This window comes from Peromyscus californicus, unplaced genomic scaffold (genome assembly GCF_007827085.1).
Source record: "Peromyscus californicus insignis strain IS unplaced genomic scaffold, ASM782708v3 Scaffold_6__1_contigs__length_162567912, whole genome shotgun sequence".
Lineage (NCBI taxonomy): Eukaryota > Metazoa > Chordata > Mammalia > Rodentia > Cricetidae > Peromyscus > Peromyscus californicus.
In genome coordinates, this window is record NW_026294584.1 from 88,479,706 (window position 1) to 88,499,021 (window position 19,316).

The 19,316-nt window shown below is 44.2% G+C and overlaps 1 protein-coding gene across 2 annotated transcripts in view; it reads right to left on the reverse strand.

Moving 5' to 3' along the window:
* The window catches only part of Dnah6 (dynein axonemal heavy chain 6), a 220,711-nt gene that overhangs the window by 156,420 nt on the left and 44,975 nt on the right, over positions 1-19,316 (reverse strand). For both annotated transcript variants that reach the window (XM_052718995.1, XM_052718994.1), the window contains exons 14-22: positions 18,653-18,805; positions 15,707-15,958; positions 14,429-14,557; positions 9,598-9,711; positions 7,496-7,639; positions 5,712-5,924; positions 4,697-4,789; positions 2,442-2,561; positions 1,247-1,427 (exon numbers count right to left, since the gene is read on the reverse strand). In XM_052718995.1, the coding sequence (XP_052574955.1) occupies positions 1,247-1,427; positions 2,442-2,561; positions 4,697-4,789; positions 5,712-5,924; positions 7,496-7,639; positions 9,598-9,711; positions 14,429-14,557; positions 15,707-15,958; positions 18,653-18,805 (1,399 nt within the window). The remainder of the gene's footprint in view (positions 1-1,246; positions 1,428-2,441; positions 2,562-4,696; positions 4,790-5,711; positions 5,925-7,495; positions 7,640-9,597; positions 9,712-14,428; positions 14,558-15,706; positions 15,959-18,652; positions 18,806-19,316) is intronic.

Sequence of the window (19,316 nt, forward strand, 5' to 3'; positions counted from 1 at the left end):
TTGTGTTGGTATTTTGATGGGGATTGCATTGAATCTGTAGATTGCTTTTGGTAAGATTGCCATTTTTACTGTGTTGATCCTACCTATCCATGAGCATGGGAGATCTTTCCATCTTCTGATATTTTCATCAATTTCTTTCTTCAGGGACTTAAAGTTCTTGTCATACAGGTCTTTCACTCATTTAATTAGTTATCCCAAGGTATTTTATATCACTTATGGCTATTGTAAAGGGTGATGTTTCTCTGATTTCTTTCTCAGCCTGTTTATCATTTGTATATAGGAGGGCTACTGATTTTCTTGAGTTAATCTTGTATCCTGCCACTTTACTGAAGTAGCAGCTGTAGGAGTTCTCTCGTAGAATATTTGGGGTAACTTATGTATACTATCATATCATCTGCAAATAGTGAAAGTTTGACTTCTTCTTTTCCAATTTGTATCCCCTTGATCTCCTTTTGTTGTCTTATTGCTCTAGCTAGAACTTCAAGTACTATATTGAATAGATATGGAGAGAGTGGGCAGCCTTGTCTTGTTCCTGATTTTAGTGGAATCACTTTGTGTTTTGATCTATTTAATTTGATGTTGGCTGTCGGCTTGCTGTATATTGCTTTTATAATGTTTAGATATGTTCCTTGTATCCCTGATCTCTCCAAGACCTTTATCTGGTGCCTAGCCTGCTTTTGGGAACCTGTTTGCCATGCTGGATTACCTTGCCCAGCCTTGTTGCAGGGAGAGGAGCTCGATCCTACCTCAACTTGATATGCTATGTTTTGTTCAAGCCCATGGGAGGCCTGCCCCTTTCTGAATGGAGATGAAGGAGGAGTAGATAGGGAGGGGGTTAGACAGAAGTGGGGAGTGGAGAGGCGGGGACAGGAGGAGAGGAAGGAGGGGAAACTGTGGTCGGTATGCAAAATAAATGAAAAAATGTTAATTAAATAAAATAAAATTTGAAAAAGAAATAAAGAGTAATGTTCCCTCTCACACACATCAAAAATTTCAACCTTGTTACTTGAATTGCAATAAGTGGTAAAATTTTTAATTCATTCTAATGAATGAGTTAAAACTATGGAATTTTTTGTAATTCTATCTGTGAGGGAATAATCTGAACAGAATTTAACTTGTGTTCTAACATCACAAACTGAACTATAAGCCAGATAATTAGAAAGCTCAGTTCCATCAAGTCCCGGATGTACCACAGGCCGCTTAGAGTTTTAGAAGTGACAAACACGGTTTGTTCTGAAGTTTCTACCTGGCTGAGTAGCAGCTCGGAGCGCGTTGGGTAGCCGGTTCACCTTCCTCATGATTTCCTTCCACGACTTGTCCACCTGAAGGAACATCTTGGCTTCTGCAGGCAGCTGCCTCTGGATATCTGGGGCATTAAAGATGCTTTCTAGGTAGAGCCAGTTTCTCTGACAGTTCAGCCACTCTTCCTGGAGAAAAGCGCGGGGCTATCAAAGGGTAACTTCCAAACCGATACCCCCAATTATCCTGGAAATCGTAGCCTGTGTGACTTGGGAACCGCTGTATCTTTCCCTTGGGAACTGCTGTCATCTCCCAGAGGGCCTTTGAAATAAAATTTCTTAGAAGAGCCCAAGAGTCAGTCCAACTTGATTCAGCCCGCATTCCACTGAAGGTAATTACAATGAGTCAGCTGTGTAGACAGCCAGAGGGGTCCCGTCAAACATGATTAAAATGTGTAGAGAATACATTCTGTTGGGAGACCAGCTGTTTTCTGACAGAAAACTGAAGGATGGGGTGGGCAACAGTCATGATGACTCCCAAATATAGACAAGCAGAGCCCATAATGACTCAGGGAGAGAGTCTTAATGAGGAATTATCCAGATCATTATTGTGGCTTTGGGACCCCCTAAGCAGAGGGACCCGGTACAAGCCAGTCTCACTTCCTGACTCACCCAGCTATGAGAATCCAGATGTGCTGTACTTAACTAACAAATATGCTGAGCAATAAATGTATAACTTGTTTAATTTTGTGGTCTTTTGTTTTCTATCAAAATAATAATAATAACAGTGATGATAAAAGTGACAGCAGGCTGCAGAATGATATAAACAAGGCAAATGTATATATTTTCATTCTGAACATTACAAAAATGTCAACAATTAAACCCTATGTCTCTAAATAACATAATATTAAAACAACTGTGTATAATATTAAAACAAAAGTTAAACTCTACATTTCTAAGTTATATAATATTAAAACTACTGTGTGTGTGTGTGTGTGTGTGTGTGTGTGTTTATGCGTGTGTGTGTGTGTGTGTGTGTGTGTGTGTGTGTGTGTGTGTGTTGGGGAGCAAACCCAGGACTTAGCACATTCCGGGCAAGCCTTCTACCACTGAGCCGCATCCCTAGCCCCATAGGATCAGTATTTGCAAGGGCCTTGTAGCCCTCCACTTGAGAGTATAGGAGTTGAAATTGCCCTTACTCACCAGTGTTTGATTAAATAAGGAAAGCTGTTTCTGCCATTCATCCACTCGAGACTTCAGGGGACCCACATACCGTGATGAGGCGATGGTGGCAACGTTGATGGTACTGTCATCAAGAAGGACCTTCAGAGAGAAGGGACCAAGACACAGGCAGAACCATGTGTCCTTGAGCTCAGAATAGTTCCGATTCTGAGAGTCCATTTCAGTTAAACTTGGTTGAATCAATAATGTGGCCCCACCGATTGCTTCCTACCCAGCCACTGCCAAAGCGTGGCCTTTTCACTATGCTTACAATGCTCTACATTCTCTCAAAGGTCACTGGGGGGCACTTAACTAAGAGACCTGTGTGTGTGTGTGTGTGTGTGTGTGTGTGTGTGTGTGTGTGTGTGTGTGATCGTGTGCATGGGGCTGTGCATACACGTGAATGCACTTGCATGTGGAGGCCGAGGCCAGCCAGGGAAGACGCTCCTCAGGAGCCATCCCTTTGTCTTTTGAGAGAGACAGGGTCTCTAACTGAGACCCAGGACCCTCTGCTTAGACTAGACTGCTGGCCAGTGAGCCCCAGAGAGCCACCTCTGTCTGACTCTTAGCGCTAGGACTATAGGCACCCAGCACCTCCCTGCCCCACCCCAGCGTTGTACATGGGTGTCAGGACTTGAACTCAGGTCTTCACGCTTGGACAGCAGGTCTGTTACTGCCTGAGCCATCTCCTGTCATCATTAACGGCACGAGGGCTTTGCTTAGTTTAATGTTCTTCTCTTGCTCTCACCATTAGGCAACGGGCATCTCCTTTATACAGTTTTGTCACTCTGGTAGGCTTTCATCTCTCAAAACACCCTGGGCTTGCAAGGTTAGCCTCTGTTCAATGAACGATTATTGTCTCTTAAATCGTCTCCAGGATGACGAAGCTGAATTCCCTAGAGGAAGCATCCCTACTGCTCCCCTTGAGCAACAACATCCCCCATAGAACATTGAATTAAATGAAATCTGGAAAATGGAGTTGTCCACTGAAGTCCCAACTGGCACTGCTCGGCTCCCAGCTCCCGCGCTCAACTCGGTTCTCTGTCGACTACTGCACAGAGTGATGTCTGATTTTACCCTCCTTACCAACACTTTCTATTTCTGCCTCGCACCCACCCTAGACTACAGCTTTGCCTTTTGAATTGGGCCATAGGACCCGTTCCCTTTGCTAAACAAATGTACCTTTAGATTTTAAATGCTCTAATGCTGTGGGATGTTCTGTATGGCAAATGTGTTGCTCTGATTGGTTAGTAAATAAAACACTGATTGGCCAGTAGTCAGGCAGGAGGAAGTATAGGCGGGACAAGGAGGAGAATAATTCTGGGAAGTGGAAGGCTGAGTCAGAGACATTACCAGCCGCCGCCATGACTAGCAGCATGTGAAGATGCCGGTAAGCCACGAGCCATGTGGCAAGGTATAGATTTATAGAAATGGATTAATTTAAGATATAAGAACAGTTAACAAGAAGCCTGGTACGGCCATACAGTTTGTAAGCAATGTAAGTCTCTGTGTTTACTTGGTCGGGTCTGAGTGGCTGCTGGACTGGCGGGTGAGAGAGATTTGTCCTGACTGTGGGCCAGGCAGGAAAACTCTATCTACACTCTAAGCACATGGGTTAGATTTTATCTACCTAGACAGATACAGGTGAGTTCAACTCCTTGGCCTGCTGCACACAGGCAATGCTCACTCACGTTACTTTGCTCTGTTGAAACAGTTTGAAGTTCTCCTGTTCCCTGCTGTTATCTCTTGTCTTTAAGGTCACTTGTCCTGATCGATCTAGGAAAGACTCTCCTATCACTTCAACCTGTAATAGGTCTGTAACTCGTACATGCTCACACACACACACATATACACACACACACCCCATTTTATTACTTTGGTAAGTATTTGTGAATAAACATTTGTATCAATTATTCACATCTTGCTTTCCAGATTAACTTTTCCTTAGTTCACTTTGCTTAATCTTTCCCAGAAGCTTCAGGAGGTATAGTCAGGACTTTTACCATAAAATCACCCCCTTTCCACCTCCCTCCCTCACCCTCTCTCCCTCCTTTCCTTCTTTATTTTGAGGCAGAGTCTCACTATCTATCCCTGGCTAGCCTAGAACTTGCTATGTAGCTCAGGCTGGCCTTGAATTTATGGCAATCCTCCTGCTGTTGTTTCCTAAATGTTGAGATCACAGGTGTGTGCCACCATGCCTGATTTACCACAGATTTCCCTGTAACCCGTTTACATACCTGTATGTCATCTGTGCCGCCCAGAATAAATACGTCCTTAGAGTCACGGTGAGGAAGGATGACAAATTCAGTTGTTTTCCAAGAATCTTCCACCTTAGAAATAGTTCAAGCATGAGGAAATTTAAACTCGCATGTCTAGACACATCATAAAGGCACATGGCGTGAAATCAGAGAGAACTGTTACTACCCCGCTTTCCTCCTTATGGCCCTTAAAATTCTCAAGACCCTTTTCTCGGTTGGAAGCCACTGATTTTCTTGATTTCATTTGACTGTTACTAATACAGGTAAAGGGCTGGTGATAATGGGTATCTTACTCTTTCGGGAGAAGGAAAATGTTCTTTTTATTTGGACACCTGGCAGGCAGGCACACACTGTTAGGCTGAGGAGACAGTATAGTCAATAGAAAAGTCTTCTTGATGCATTTTAAGGTAGTTAGCCTAGCCCAGCCCAGCCTTCCCCGGGAGTTCAGAAAATAACGTATTTATTCTGTTAAAAAAAAAAATCTCTGGCATGCAGTTCTTTATAAAAGCTGGCACATAGCAGACCTTGGTGCTGTCAGGTTCTGCTTGGGCTATAGACTGAATATATAACACCAAGAGACACATTCAAGGAGACAGAGGATGCTGCTTGGGTTGGTGAAAACTCCATCCAGATAACACAGATACTAGTAATCTTTATGTTGTATCTGTAAACCTTCACATGCTATGGGGTGTGTGTGTGTGTGTGTGTGTGTGTGTGTGTGTGTGTGTGTGTGTGTGTGTTTACATGTGTGGGTGTATGTATATAGGCAAATGTGCTCAAGAGCATGTGTATGTGGAAGTCAAAGGTCAGCTTCAGGTGCCATTCCTCAGATGTTCGCTTACCGATTGATTGTCATGGTCTTTGGCTGGGCTGGAACTTTGTAAGTGAGCTAGGCTGGCTGGCCCAAGGCCCAGGGATTCATCCGCCTTTCTCCATTTCCCTGGTGCTGAAATGCAAGGGATATGCCACCACACCTGGCTTTTCCCTGATTTACCTTCTTAAGAATTGTCTCTAAGGCAGCTTCCCCAGAAGCTTGTCCAGATATGTCCTGGATTTCTTCACCAAAATCAAAGACGTGTAGTTCGGACAGCCTCTCTAGGGTCAGCGGAATTTCAACATCCACTAGGAGGGCATCAACAGTTTGTTCAATCGCTGCCCAGTGTCGCGCCTTCAGAGTTGGGTTCCTCAGGTCGATGATCACGGGAAGCTGGAGAGCAAACATTTGGAGGCAGTGCATTTTTAATTGTAAAAAGTACAACATGCGCAAGACCTGCCTAAGGTCAAGTCTGTCACACCCCAGCGTGGATGGAGGAGGGGCTCAGGAAGCCCCGGCACTAGCTGAATGAGGAGCTATGGGTAGCTGCTGGCATCTGGGAGCAGGCCTCACAGGTTTTCTTCAGGGGTGTGGCCCTGAGTAGGTTGCCAATGCTGTATTGAGTGGTCCTAGACCCATGAACACACCGGTGGAGTTTATCAGACTCGGTGCATGAAAAAGAGTGCATGAGGTTGGAGGGGAGGGATGATGAGTGGAATTAATCAAAACACGTTGTACATGGTTTCAATTTATAAATATAGAGATGTGAAAACAGCACCACTTGCACCCACAGTGGAGAAAATTCAGGAGACCAACGCAAGTGAGGAATTTTATTAAGACTGTGAGAACACGGGGTTTCAGGGTGGCTAACTAATTACATATTTTGGGGAAACTGGTAGTCACGTGTTTCTCTGAAGACCAGAACAGAGGGCAAGGATGGAGTGCCTCACTGAGTAGAGCTAATTGTGAATGAAGTACGTGCCTCTTTGCCCCTCCCACCAGGCTATTCTTGGTCAGGTAAAAATAATGCAGTCTAGAATGGGAAGCTACAGGAAACCGGTTCTCAGTGGGGCACAACAAAAAAGAAGGACGTAGGTCTAGGAGAATAAAAACTGAAAACACAGCCTCTGGGACCTAGCTCACGTGAGAAGCAGTTGGTGTCACTAGAAAACAAGAAGACCCAGGTGCTGTGAGGCCAACTGTAGCAATATCATATTTCAAGCCCAGCTGAACTCCTAACTGGAGTTAATATAACACGGCAAACAAAAAGGTAAACTGAGGAAAAAGAATGCTCATCTCCAAGACTGCAAATCATGTACTCCAGTAATCACCCACGGCTGCAGATGTATTTCAACAACAAAACAGCAAAAATGAAAAGACACAACAGAACACACCTGAGAGTCGACAGAGAGCAGAATCAAACTCAGAAATGGCACACGGGGGAACAGAGTGTTTAAACGAACTACTATGAATTTATTAGAGGTCTCAATAAAAAGGGAGATACAGGCAAGGTCAGAATGGGAAGGTCAACCTCTGGGTTGGCTGCAAGAGCCTTTTACCCGCTGAGCAGTCTCACCCAGCCCGTTGGCCCTTTCTAAGGACTGGCGTGGCTGTGACGCAAAGTTTCAAACTAGCCCTATATGCGTGCTACCTGGCTTCCCTGACCTTTCACACTAAATACATCTGGACAACGCCTGGCTGTGTGGCACATAGGGTAAACGGATAAGGCTGTTTGCAGCAGGCAAGTCTGCTTGCTGCCCATGTGCTGAGGGCATCAGCATCTTGGCATTAGTGTGTCTACCACTTAACAGACACCCAGCGTCGCTTCTCACCACCACACTCAGCTGCACAATTTCACCAGTCGTTGAGACAGACAAATCGGATTGTTATTTCTTTTTCCTGAAAACAACACCCAGGGCATCTGAGTTTGGTTCTGAAATGATCCCCATCCCTACCCTCCTTACCTTTTCTTTCATTCTCTCCACCTTTTGTTTGAGCTGGGGCACCACGTTGTTGGGCGGCAATCCCTTTTCCAATTGCGTCACAAATTTAGCATATTTGGTAACTTGACTGTTTAGGGCTTCTGGATCCAAGCAGTCAAATTTGGACTGTGGGGGAAAAAAAAGTTAAAACACATGATGAAAGTCAAGCTTCTAGTATTATAAAAGTTTTACTTTATTTGAATTTTTCTGGCCCTTAAAATTCTAAACCGAATCAATCTGGAGGCTTGGAAACAGCTGTTTATAACGTCAACTGCCATAGTTCTTTTCATAGTTTTGTCTCGCTCACCATCAAGTGCAGTACTGTGATCCTTGAGGGTCAATGCTTATAGAGTTGTTTTTTGTTTTTTTTTTTTTTAGGAGAAACGAGCTAACGAAGAAGTTATAATAACGCATAAAATATACTAGTGTAAAGATTTATTTATCATTCATATGTTTATATTATATATTATACATATAAAATAAATATTATATAAATATATTACATATAAATAATGTTATATATAAATAGATAAATATGTATTTAAAATATACATATATCTATATTTGTATTTTTTAGTTATAGATATATGTATAAGGCTATATATTTATTGGCCTGTCTGTCATGTGGACTGAGGGCAACAGAAAATTTGTAACCCTGTATGGTTTCTTACTTCCCCTAGATCCCACATATCCCTTCTGTCCTCCATGGTCTTCTTGCAGACTTCATAGGAGGGACACAACCTTCTCTGGAAGACACTGCTCTAACCACTGTGGTGGTAAGAAACTTCTCCAAGTCATTGACACATGAGTTATGGGAGAACATGTGAAGTTCTCTCACGTTATAGCACACATGTTCTGCCTCTTTTCTGTTTGCCGTTGGTCTCTTCCACCAGAAGATGGCCTCTGTGAGAGAGAGACTTTACTCTGTTAAATGCCTCTCTGCCTCTCCCATCACCTGGAATATTACCTGGAAAACATTTCCTATGTCATTTGGTTTTTTATTCAGACATGTGGCCTCTGGCTACAGGCATTATCACAGGTAGGATGAAGGAGGGGTGTAAACTATTTGTGAAGCAGATGGTAGTTTTCACATACTTGTTTCATACTTGAGAGAGAGGTACTCCAGGGTTGACCGTACTCGAAAGTGCTCACATCTGCTTCCTTTTCAAGTTTTGAATACGGGCAGGTCCTTGAAGTGAAGCTAGGGTGGCTGTCAGACTAGATGCCATAGACATGAGAAGTCACTGCTGAGATTTCTCCTGCGATACTATGCTACCGGTGTGAACAAAATGCCCCCCTTCCATCAGGGACAAGAAGAACAGAAGCCTAAGCTAACGGACACCTAAGTGGGTAAATCACAACCCAAACCAATAGTCCTCAAGAACACTGGGGTGTTGCATGGTAACACTGTGTTTAGAAGTCATACTGCCGTCAGACATCATGTGACGTGGGCACTTCCACCATGCAACTCTCGTAAACAAAGGAGCCAGCAAGTCTGCCTTAGAAGAAAAGTTTGCTTTGTAGCATTCAGTGACAAGGGCCTCTTATATTTAACTAGAAGACTGATTATGTCTTCATAAAACCATACTTTATTTTATGCAAAGCAATACAGTTTACACACTGAGTAACACTGTAATGGGATGATTTGAAATAGAAGAAAAAACCGGAACTTTTCAGGTTACAAAACCTCTGCCCTGCTTTTTCTAAGTGGGCCAACGTGACAAATGCATTCGGTGACTAGTCATGTCTAGTTCCTACTGACGATGGCCAATGGAACTAAAGAGAAAACCCAGATTTCATAACCACTGCCTCACAGGAACCGCACACGTTGAATTCTTTTGGAATGCAAAACTGGACACATGAAAGACGAACAAGAACATGAAGCTATATTTTTTCTAACTTCTGAGTTTCAAGTCCACCATCGCTGCTTTCCCCCACGCAGATGTGTGAATTCAACATTCTGAGTGCTGAGGTACATGTTTCCCTGACAATAAGAAGACGCTCGATTACTGAAATACATCTCATATTATTCATATTCAGTGGGATTAGTAAAACACCGTAAGCACTGAGAGCTGTCTCCCTACCTTCAGCCATTCCTGCTGCAGTTTATCCCACTCGGACAAGGAGTCCCAGAGCAGCTGCTTGAGCCTCAGCTCAGCACTAACTTCTTCCAGAGCATCAAACTTGGACACTTCCACCTTTAAAACACAAGAGGCAAAACGCAGAGCTTAGGGTTCAGACAGAACGACTGTCTCGTCCTGCTGGCCACTCGGGGTGCAGTCATTTCCTGGAAGAATGCGGGTCCTAAATGGGGAAAGGAAAGGGAAGGGAAGGGATGGGAGCGACGACTGAAAGTTAAAAACCCTACAAAGTGCCACACACATTATAATTCCTCCTTTGAGGAGCAAAATATAGTTCATGATATTTCCTTACAACTTACATATCCTGAGCAGGGTCATTACCGGGGGAGCACTGTGGGCTTCGGTTTTGGACGCTTGGTCTTTGGGGGGAAATGGTGAGTCTTCAGACTGACTGCTTTCCTTCAGGGCTCCTATGCTTTGGGGATGGAAGAAGAACATATGTATGTGGTGGCTGCTGGGGGAGACGGTGGAAGGCAGTGAGGTTTAAGATCACTGAATAGCCCCGCTGTTTCTAACCACATGATCTGCAGAGAAACCTTGTGGAGAGGAATAATGCAGACAACCTGAAGGTGTTTTCTTTTTGTAAAGATTTATTTTTTATTATTTTATCTATCTATCTATCTATCTATCTATCTATCTATCTATCTATCTATCTATCATTTATTGGTTTTTTGAGACAGGGTTTCTCTGTGTAGCTTTGGAGCCTGTCCTGGAACTCACTCTGTAGCCCAGGCTGGCCTTGAACTCACAGAGATCTGCTTGCTTCTGCCTCCCGAGTGCTGGGATTAAAGGCGTCCACCACCACCACCTGGCTTTATTTTATTTATTTATTTATGTGTGTGTTTGTGTGTGTGTGCGTGCATAGTACGTGCTTACTCTGTATATGGGGGCCATGAGTACATGCTTGCATTTGAGTGTGAGGCACACATATGGCATGGCGAATGTGTGGAGATTAGAGAATAAAGTATGGTGATGGTTCTACCTTCCATCCTGTTCGAGACAGGATCTATTTGCTGTTTGCCACTCCATACACCAGGTTACCTGCCATTCAAGCATCCAAGGCTTCTCCTTGCTTGGCCTCCTCTCTTAGGGGCACTGGGATTACAGTGACTTTACATTGGTTTGGGGAATCTGAACTCAGGTCCTCATACTTGTCCCCACGGAGCCATTGATCACCCCACTTTTTCTTTAGAGATTTTTTCCCCAAATGTTATGGTAAAAGTACATAACGTGGGCCGGGCGGTGGTGGCGCACGCCTTTAATCCCAGCACTCGGGAGGCAGAGCCAGGCGGATCTTTGTGAGTTCGAGGCCAGCCTGGTCTCCAAAGCGAGTTCCAGGAAAGGCGCAAAGCTACACAGAGAAACCCTGTCTCGAAAAACCAAAAAAAAAAAAAAAAAAAAAAAAGTACATAACGTGAGATCTATTTTTGAAGGGGATCTTTATGTGTATAGTTCTGTTAACTATCTAGTGTTTACAACATCAGTAGCGGCTGCCAGTGCTTGTTCATTCCACGGTTATGAAAAGTTATACTGGCTGAGCAGGCAACTCTTCATTTCCCCTCCTCAGACAATGGCACTCACGGTGGTGATTTCCACTCCTGTGAGGATGCCTTAGATATTTCACACACTATTTGCTCTTCTGTGATCGGCTCATCTCAATGGAGGGTAAATGTCCAGGTTCGTCTATGTTGCATATGACATGATTTGATTTGTTTTTTTTTCTCTTTCCTTTTTAAGGTGTGTGTGTGTGTGTGTGTGTGTGTGTGTGTGTGTGTGTGTGTGTGTGTTCATATTTGTGCAGATGTGTGAGTGTATGCATGCATGTGGAAGCTAGGGGACTATTTTTCAGGTTCCAATTAAGTATCTGATTCATTGCTTTAAGACAAGGTCTCTCACTAGCCCAGAGTTTACCAAATAGTCCACACTGGCTGACCAGAGTGTCCAGGGATCTGGCTATCCTTGTCCCCTTCCCCCCAGCTCTAGGATAAGCATGTACCACACACCTGGCCTCTTTAAATCATGAGATCTAGGGATAAAACTCAAGTCTTGTGCTTGTACAGAAAAACTCTTTTCTGGCTGAGCCATCCCCCAAACTTTTTTCTGATTTTCTTATTTTTAAAAATTTGTTTTATTTTTGATTATGTGTATTTCTGGGTGGATTTGTGCATGTGAGTACAGATGTCCAAGTAGGCCAGACACATCAGAGTTGCTGTGCAGCTCTGAGCCACCCAATTTGGGTGCTGGGAACCAAACTCAGGTCCTCTGCAAGACCAGTATGAGCTCTTCACCCCCTGGTCATCTCTCCAGCCCCTGTTTTTGTTTATCTTCTTAACTGGCATGTATGAACTATAATTTCTTTCAAGTGTATCAAGCACTGTGATCATTTCTACTCCATACACTGCCCTATATTTTCTCTCTTTTCCTCGAGAGTCTCCTTTTCCACATCTCCATTCTGTTTTCAAGACACACACATGCATTTTAAATGCTATCTATATAAAAGCTAGAATCCACAAATCACAGAAAACACATGGTATTTGTGTTTTTGAGTCTGGCTTATTTCACTTAACACAATAATTTCCCTCTGTTTTCGCTGGAAATGTCATAATTTCATTCTTCCTTATGCTTGAGTAGAACTACCCTGTGGACACATATCACATTTTTCTTTATCCATTTATCTGTTGATGGGAATTTAGGCTGATTCTATAACTTCACTATTTTGAATAGTGTAGCATTAAATATGGATACAGAGATATCTCTGTGGTATGTTGACTTAAAGTCCTGCAGATATACACCAGGAGTCTTATAGCTGCATCATATTTATTTCCATAGTTGCCAAGTTAATTTGCATTTCTACCAGTGGTGTGTAACAGCTCCTTTCCCCATATCCTCACCATCATGTCCGTTGGGGTTTGATTAATAGTAATCATTCTGACTAGGGTGGGATGGATTGCAATGCAGGTTCAATCTGCATTTCCCTGATGATTAAGGATATTGAGTATTTTTCATATATGTATTGGTCATTCGTACTTCATCTTTTGAGAACTGTGTTTCACCTCATTAGCCCATTTATCAAGTTGCTTATCTTTTTGTGTATTTAGTACTTTGAGTTCACAATAAATTCCAGATATTAATCTATCAGTTGAAAAGATTCTCTGCTATTCTGCAGGCTGTCCCTTCCCTCCACCTTCTTGTTTTCTTTGCTGTGCAGAAGCTTTTGAATTTCATGCATAGTAGAGTCCTTTCTAGAAAGGCCTTGCCTATGCTGACATCTTGAAGCTTTCCCCTGGCAGCTTCAGGCCTTACACTGAAGTCTTTGACAAATATATGTATTTGTATAAGGTAAAAGATGGGGATCTTGCTTCATTCTGAATATGTGGATACCCAGGGTCCTTGGTACCATTTATGGAAGAGACTTTTCTTCTCCAGTGTAGTTTTCGGCATTTCTGTTAAAATCCAGGCGGCTGTCCTTGTGTGGGTTCAATTCCAGGTCCTCTAGTCTGGTCCGCTGACGTATGTGTCAGCTGTTGAGCCGGGAGAATTCTGGATTTGATCCTCTGGCTCTGCAGCTTTGCCCTGCCTCCAGCCTCGTTCTTTTTGCCCAGGACTGCTTTAGTTCTCCGGGCTCTTCTGTGCTTCCGTTTAGGCTTTATTCCCTCACTCAGGTTTACACCCGTCTCATTGCCCGGCACCAAGCGTGTTGCTCTTCAGACTGCTCGACTAAGGCCTGGCCTCAGGAGAGGACCGGGACGCTGGAGTGAGCCGGTGCATCATGACGTGAGGCGCAGGCCACTCTGCCAAGACTTCTGAGACACTAATAACACCTTCCTCATGCCTGGTGACCTCCTGCTTTTGATCTTAGGAATTATTTCTTTTCTAGTCTTTCATTTATCTTGTTGCTCTCTGGAAATGCTGTTTTAGGTGCGAGCATCTCTTGGTTCTCTTCTCTCTCTCTCTCTTCATCCTCAGCCTTCCAAACCTCCCTTTTGGGACCCACTTTATTGTCTGGTTCAGCTCTTCTTTCATGTAACACCAGGACGAGTCAGGCAAAGCTCATGGAATCAAAATATATGCAAATGCAGAAAAAGTTTGAATTTACTTAAGGAAAAAAAAAAAGCTAGAGGGGCTGTAATGAACTACATTTTGAAATGCACACTCATTGTAACATAGCAACTTCAGCGGGGTTTGGCTGAGAATTTCCCATGAGGATATTTTGTCTCTCACTTACACTAGTTTTTTGCATTTGTATGTATGTGTGATACACATGCATGTGTGTATATGTTTGTATGTGTGTGGGCACATGTGTGTGTGTGTGTGTGTGTGTGTGTGTGTGTGTGTGTGTGCGTGTGCGCGTGCATAGGCATGTAGAGGCCCGTGGTTGACGTTGGGTATTCCTTGATTGTTCTCTGCTAGATATTTAGAAGCACTGAACCCAGAACTTGCCAGTTCTTCTAATCTAGCTAGCCAGTTTGCCCTGGGGATACCCTGTCTGCAACTCCCAGTTGCTGGGATTACGGGCAGGCTGCTACACCGGGCTTTTACTCCGGTGCAGGTATGGGGGACCCGAACTCAGTCCTCACACCTGTGCATCCAGCGCTTTATCTGCCATTTCTCCAGCCCTCCAACCCTCTTGTGTACTCAGCTTCCCTGGTGTGCTTGCGGCACACTGACCAGAGCACAGCTGTCCACTGAGCGGTTCTGGTTTGTTGAAAGCAATTCTGCATAAATACACCTTTGTGTGTGCGTTCCGGAAGCAGATGTGAACAACTGTGGTTACCTTGAAATTCTTCTGGTAGGATTTATATTGAAAGGCGCGTTTCTGAAGGTCATCCAGAACGGTTTGCAGCTCACTCAGCATCAGCTTTATCTTTTCCTGGTCAGCATTAATATCCAAGATCTGTGGGTCCTGTAAAATCAATGTGGGTTCTGGTTAGGCGGATTTCCTCGTTCATGACGGTTAGGGGAATTACTAAACCTGTTTCCAAAATGTATTTTCCCTAATTCTCTTTGACTCTCAGAAACTATGTTAAAAAATGGTTGGCTTTTTCCTAAATGCTGTATGTCAGCCTAGTAAAAAGTAGAGAGCTGCGGAAGACATGAAATGGGGACCTGACTCTTTAAGACAGAATGTAGGGGCAGGCCACATTGCTCAGTGTGCAAAGGCACTCGCCTCCAACCCAGATGACTTGAGTTTGAGCCCTGGGACTCAGGCAGTGATGGGAAGGTGCAAGCTGTCTTCTGACCTGCATATACAAGTGCCCTGGCACACGTGCTACCCCCTCTCCACCTCTGACATACACAATGATCAAATAGAAGCTGGGACAGTCTCCTTCATTTCCTGCTGGAAACAAGACTTCAGCTGTGGAGATCTGAATGTGACAGGGGAGAGAGGGCCGTGATAGAAAGAAAGTTTCCTTCTTAAAATAAAGCAGTAGAAAATGCTTTGAATTGTGAGAGACAATGAGGAAGGTCAGATCCTTCAAGTATTTTCTCACAACGTGCTTCGGATACTAGGTGTGTGTGAGTTCCCCTCCCAGCAAACCAAGCCGTTCTGCATCAGCACCGGGCTGAGTGTCCTCCAAGGCAGTTCAGCCTGGTGCTATCTATCTGGAGACCCCTCGGATGCCACAGGTGGAGGGCTCCTTCCCAAGACTGTTCTCCTTCTGATGCCGACGGCAAGCTCCTGTACCTGAGGGTCCCACGACTCCTCCTTAGGGTCAATTCATTTATCATAGTGGTTCACAGAACTTAAGAAGACATTTGTACTTCAGGAGCTTAAGAAGACTGTCATGACGGAGACAGTGAAGGGGCGCAGGAAAAATAAAAGCTAACTTGTTGAAATGAAATATAGTCTCTAAATGACTTGAAGAATAAATTGTAAGGTTCTCACCACAAAACAAGAAGGATGTGATGTGATGGACAGATCAATTAGCTTAATAAATTCCATAGTGTGTATATATACAGATGTATATATACATAGACAGTGATGCACAGTGTAAATGCACTGTCATCCCCAAACTGGACGGATTATTTGGAAAGATCTGCTCCTGCTCACCTGTGCTTGCAGCTTGACTTCATTCACTTCATTGTTGAGATCTTCAAGGTCTCGACCCAAGTGCAGACAAAACTGTTTGATGCTTGTTTCTCGATCACCCACGGATCTGTCAATGGCGTTCCGCACAGCAGTAATGGATGGCTTCATAGTCGCGAAGACGGCAAAGTCTTCAGGAGGCGTGGGCACCTGATACTGTTCAATGAGCTTGTACATCTGAACCACCGTATTCCCTTCTTCCTCCAGGCTTTCGATCTGCAGAGAAACATTGTTCATGAAACACAGTAGAGTAGCAGTGTTTTCTGATAGGAGACGCTGCTATGAGATATGAACATCAAAGTGTTAATGGTCAGTTCATGAGCGCACTTGGCATGGTCATCTAATTGGCTGAAGCTGGTCACATGATACATATAAGCATGACTACAGTACAGGTAATTGGGTAATTGAGTTGGGGGTAAATGTTCAGAGCTGAGTACAGTTAAGTAGTCTTAGAAGTTAAAATCAGTTTCTCTCTCTCCCCATTTCCTGTTCCTTGTCGCATTAAACAGTGCAGCCAATTTCTAAGACCATACATGCTATGACTGTTTGCATCTGAGCGTCAGGGGCATGTACTGAGCAGCTGTCACTGTGGAGGAGCCCCTCGGGTGTGGGAAGACCATGTTCCTCGTTCACAGGTGCAGAACCCAGATCTGTGGTGAAACTTCACTATAATTCGCTAAATTATTTTACTGCATCCCAAATGGCTACTCACCAAACTCGATGATCTACTTTCAGTGGACAGTGTGTTTCCTGTGTTCCTTAATTTTCAGGGAACAAATGATTCTGCAGTTTGGAGGAAATCCCTCAACCCCAACTCTGCCGCGTGGTTATATAAGCTGCCATGTTCACACAGTTGGGACCTGGAGAATCCAGCTCCGACTGATCTTCCTCTTGAGCACAGCCAGAGTTAGATGTAGGTGCGAACACAGCTATCTGCTTTTGTGTGGAAGCTGACTACTGTTTCTTAGCATGAGACCTTGACTGCAGTTGGGGGCAGAGGCTTGTGGAGAATAGGTCTCTGCCTGTAGTTTGCAGGACAGTGGCCTTAGGAAGCTCCTTCACACAGGCTAAAGTGCTCCTCCCAGAGTTTCTGCTAACAAGGCCTAGGGAGGGGCCCAAGGATGCACCTTTTGAACAAACACCCAGGCTCTGCTCTGCTCTGGTCTGGGCCCTTTTGAGAAGCTGTTTTCTAGAGAAGAACAGAGCTCAGCGAGGAACAGGGAAGGCCTTTTTGTTTCTTCTCTGCTCTTCTAGTCCCCACTCTTCATCCTTTGGATCTATCCATAGCTTCCAGAACATCTCAAACAAACTTAGAACACATTTTCCATTTCTTTTCTTTTATTAACTATTTTATTATTTGGTGTATGTGTGTTGTGGGGTGCCTGAGGAGGCCAGAAGCTGGTGTCTGGATCCTCTGGGGCTAGAGTTACAGGCAGTTGTGAGCTGCTTAATGTAATAGGAACTGAATTCAGGTCCTCTGGAAGAGCAGCCATCCCTCTTAACCTCAGAGCCACCTCTCCAGCCCCATGTTTCCATTTTCTACGTTAACTCATATGAGTTTGGACTGCTCTCAACAAAGTATCTAGCACCTGAAGGTAGTTATAAATAGACCTAATTCTCTCTACATAAAAATCAGTTCTGTCGCTTTTGGTGGCTGGCTGGACTTTCAGCTGCTCCTGGGGAGCTGCTGGCAGCCATGTCTGCTATTACAGGATGACGAAGCGGCAGCCTGTCTGTTGGAGAAAGAGCAGTCACATGAGAAGCAGAGAGGACCGGCAGAGGAGGAGGAGGATTGGAGCTGTCCTGTTCTGTCCTTGGTTAGTTCTGAACCTAGCTACACTCGTGAGTTGGGGGCCTTTCCGTGAAGCAGCTTTGAATCCTTAAATGAGGGTCCCATTTTGGCCCAGGGTAGGTCACGACAGGTTTGGCTCTTTGTCCAAACACAGTAGTGAACACGTGAGGGTAAATTTTGACGTCTTTAGTCCTCAGGGATGCAGCACGCCTGACGCAGCAACTCTCTGCCTCCTTGAGAAGGGGCTGTTCTTGAAATAACTGACAGGAACGTTACCTTTGCAAGCACGCGAAAGCGGCTCTACTGTTAGCTCTGTTAATTACGGATGACCAACTTTTACTCTGTCACATTTCTTCGAATTCTGATAGTCTAGGAAATGAGTTATCACTGCTTTAATGCCAAACCGGTAGTAACGAGTTTAGGGATAGTTAATTATTAGAGGCAAGTGTTATATTGCTGCCTCAGGGAAGAGCTGGGGAGGAGGCAATCGATCAAGTTTCCAGGGAGAAAGCAAGGGAGAGAGGCACTCACAGGAGGGAGGGAGGGAGACAGAGAGGCAGAGAGAGAGACACACACACACAGACAGACAGACAGAAACAGAGAGACTGTCTCTACCTAAGCTAGTTTGAGTTGCTTTTGTCCACTTCTAACGGAATATCCTGAGGTATTATGTAGGTGTAAGCTAAAGGATTATGACCCCATGATGACCAACATCCATGCTACCACTTACTGAAAAATTAGAATAGCAATAAAGTATGCTTGAGAAGGTTGGCTTTGTGGTTGAAGACATTTAGAGTTTGATTCCAGCTTTACCATATGCAAGTTCTGGGACCTCGGATATCAGTCTATTTCACTTTGTTTCCTCATTTGTAGTATTTGTGAGGATAGAGATGTAAGGCATGTAAAAATCTGATGCAATACCTGAATGGTTAGAATTTGGTAAAGGTTAGTTGCCATTACTGTTAAAATACAGGGCATCATTAACCATGCCCGAAAGTGTTTCTGATACTTAGGCAACTGTTTCCTGACCCTGTGCCCCTCATTGCTTTTCTTGCTATGCATCTTCCTTTCCTACCGTGTGATCTAACACACTGATTTACAGGAGAACAACCACTTACCCGCTCCTGGATTTCGTCAAGGAAGACTAAGCTGTTCACATATTCTATGGTAGTGGTTGGAATGAACTCGAGCTTATACTCAGCATCTTGGGCCTCTGAGATGATGGCGTCCACTTTTTTCTTGCTCAAATGGGGAAGCATAATATTTAGTACCTGAGAAATAAAGAAGAAGATGAAAATAACAAATAATTAAGCATTTCTGCTTTCTTGCATACTTTAAGAAGTCTTGGGCCGGGCGGTGGTGGCACACACCTTTAATCCCAGCACTCGGGAGGCAGAGGTAGGCAGATCTTTGTGAGTTTGAGGTCAGCCTGGTCTACAGAGTGAGATCCAGGAAAGGCGCAAAGCTACACAGAGAAACCCTGTCTCGAAAAACCAAAAAAAAAAAAAGAAGTCTTGGCAGCTGTTAAATCAGGGGATATGGAAACAGCAGAGTGTGAGGACAATCTCTCACTACATAACTGCCTTTCAAATGAACCAAAAGCAAGGCTGGATTTTGACAGTCATTTTTAGGTTGTAGAGTTTATGGGACAGTTTGCTTAGTGCTCTGACACCTTGCAAGGATGCCTTCTGCTTCCCTGTCCTACGCAGTGGACACAAGGCCGCTCCCTTCAGCCTCAGGTCCAGGTCCACTCTTTTCCTGTTGGCTAACAGCCATGTAGTT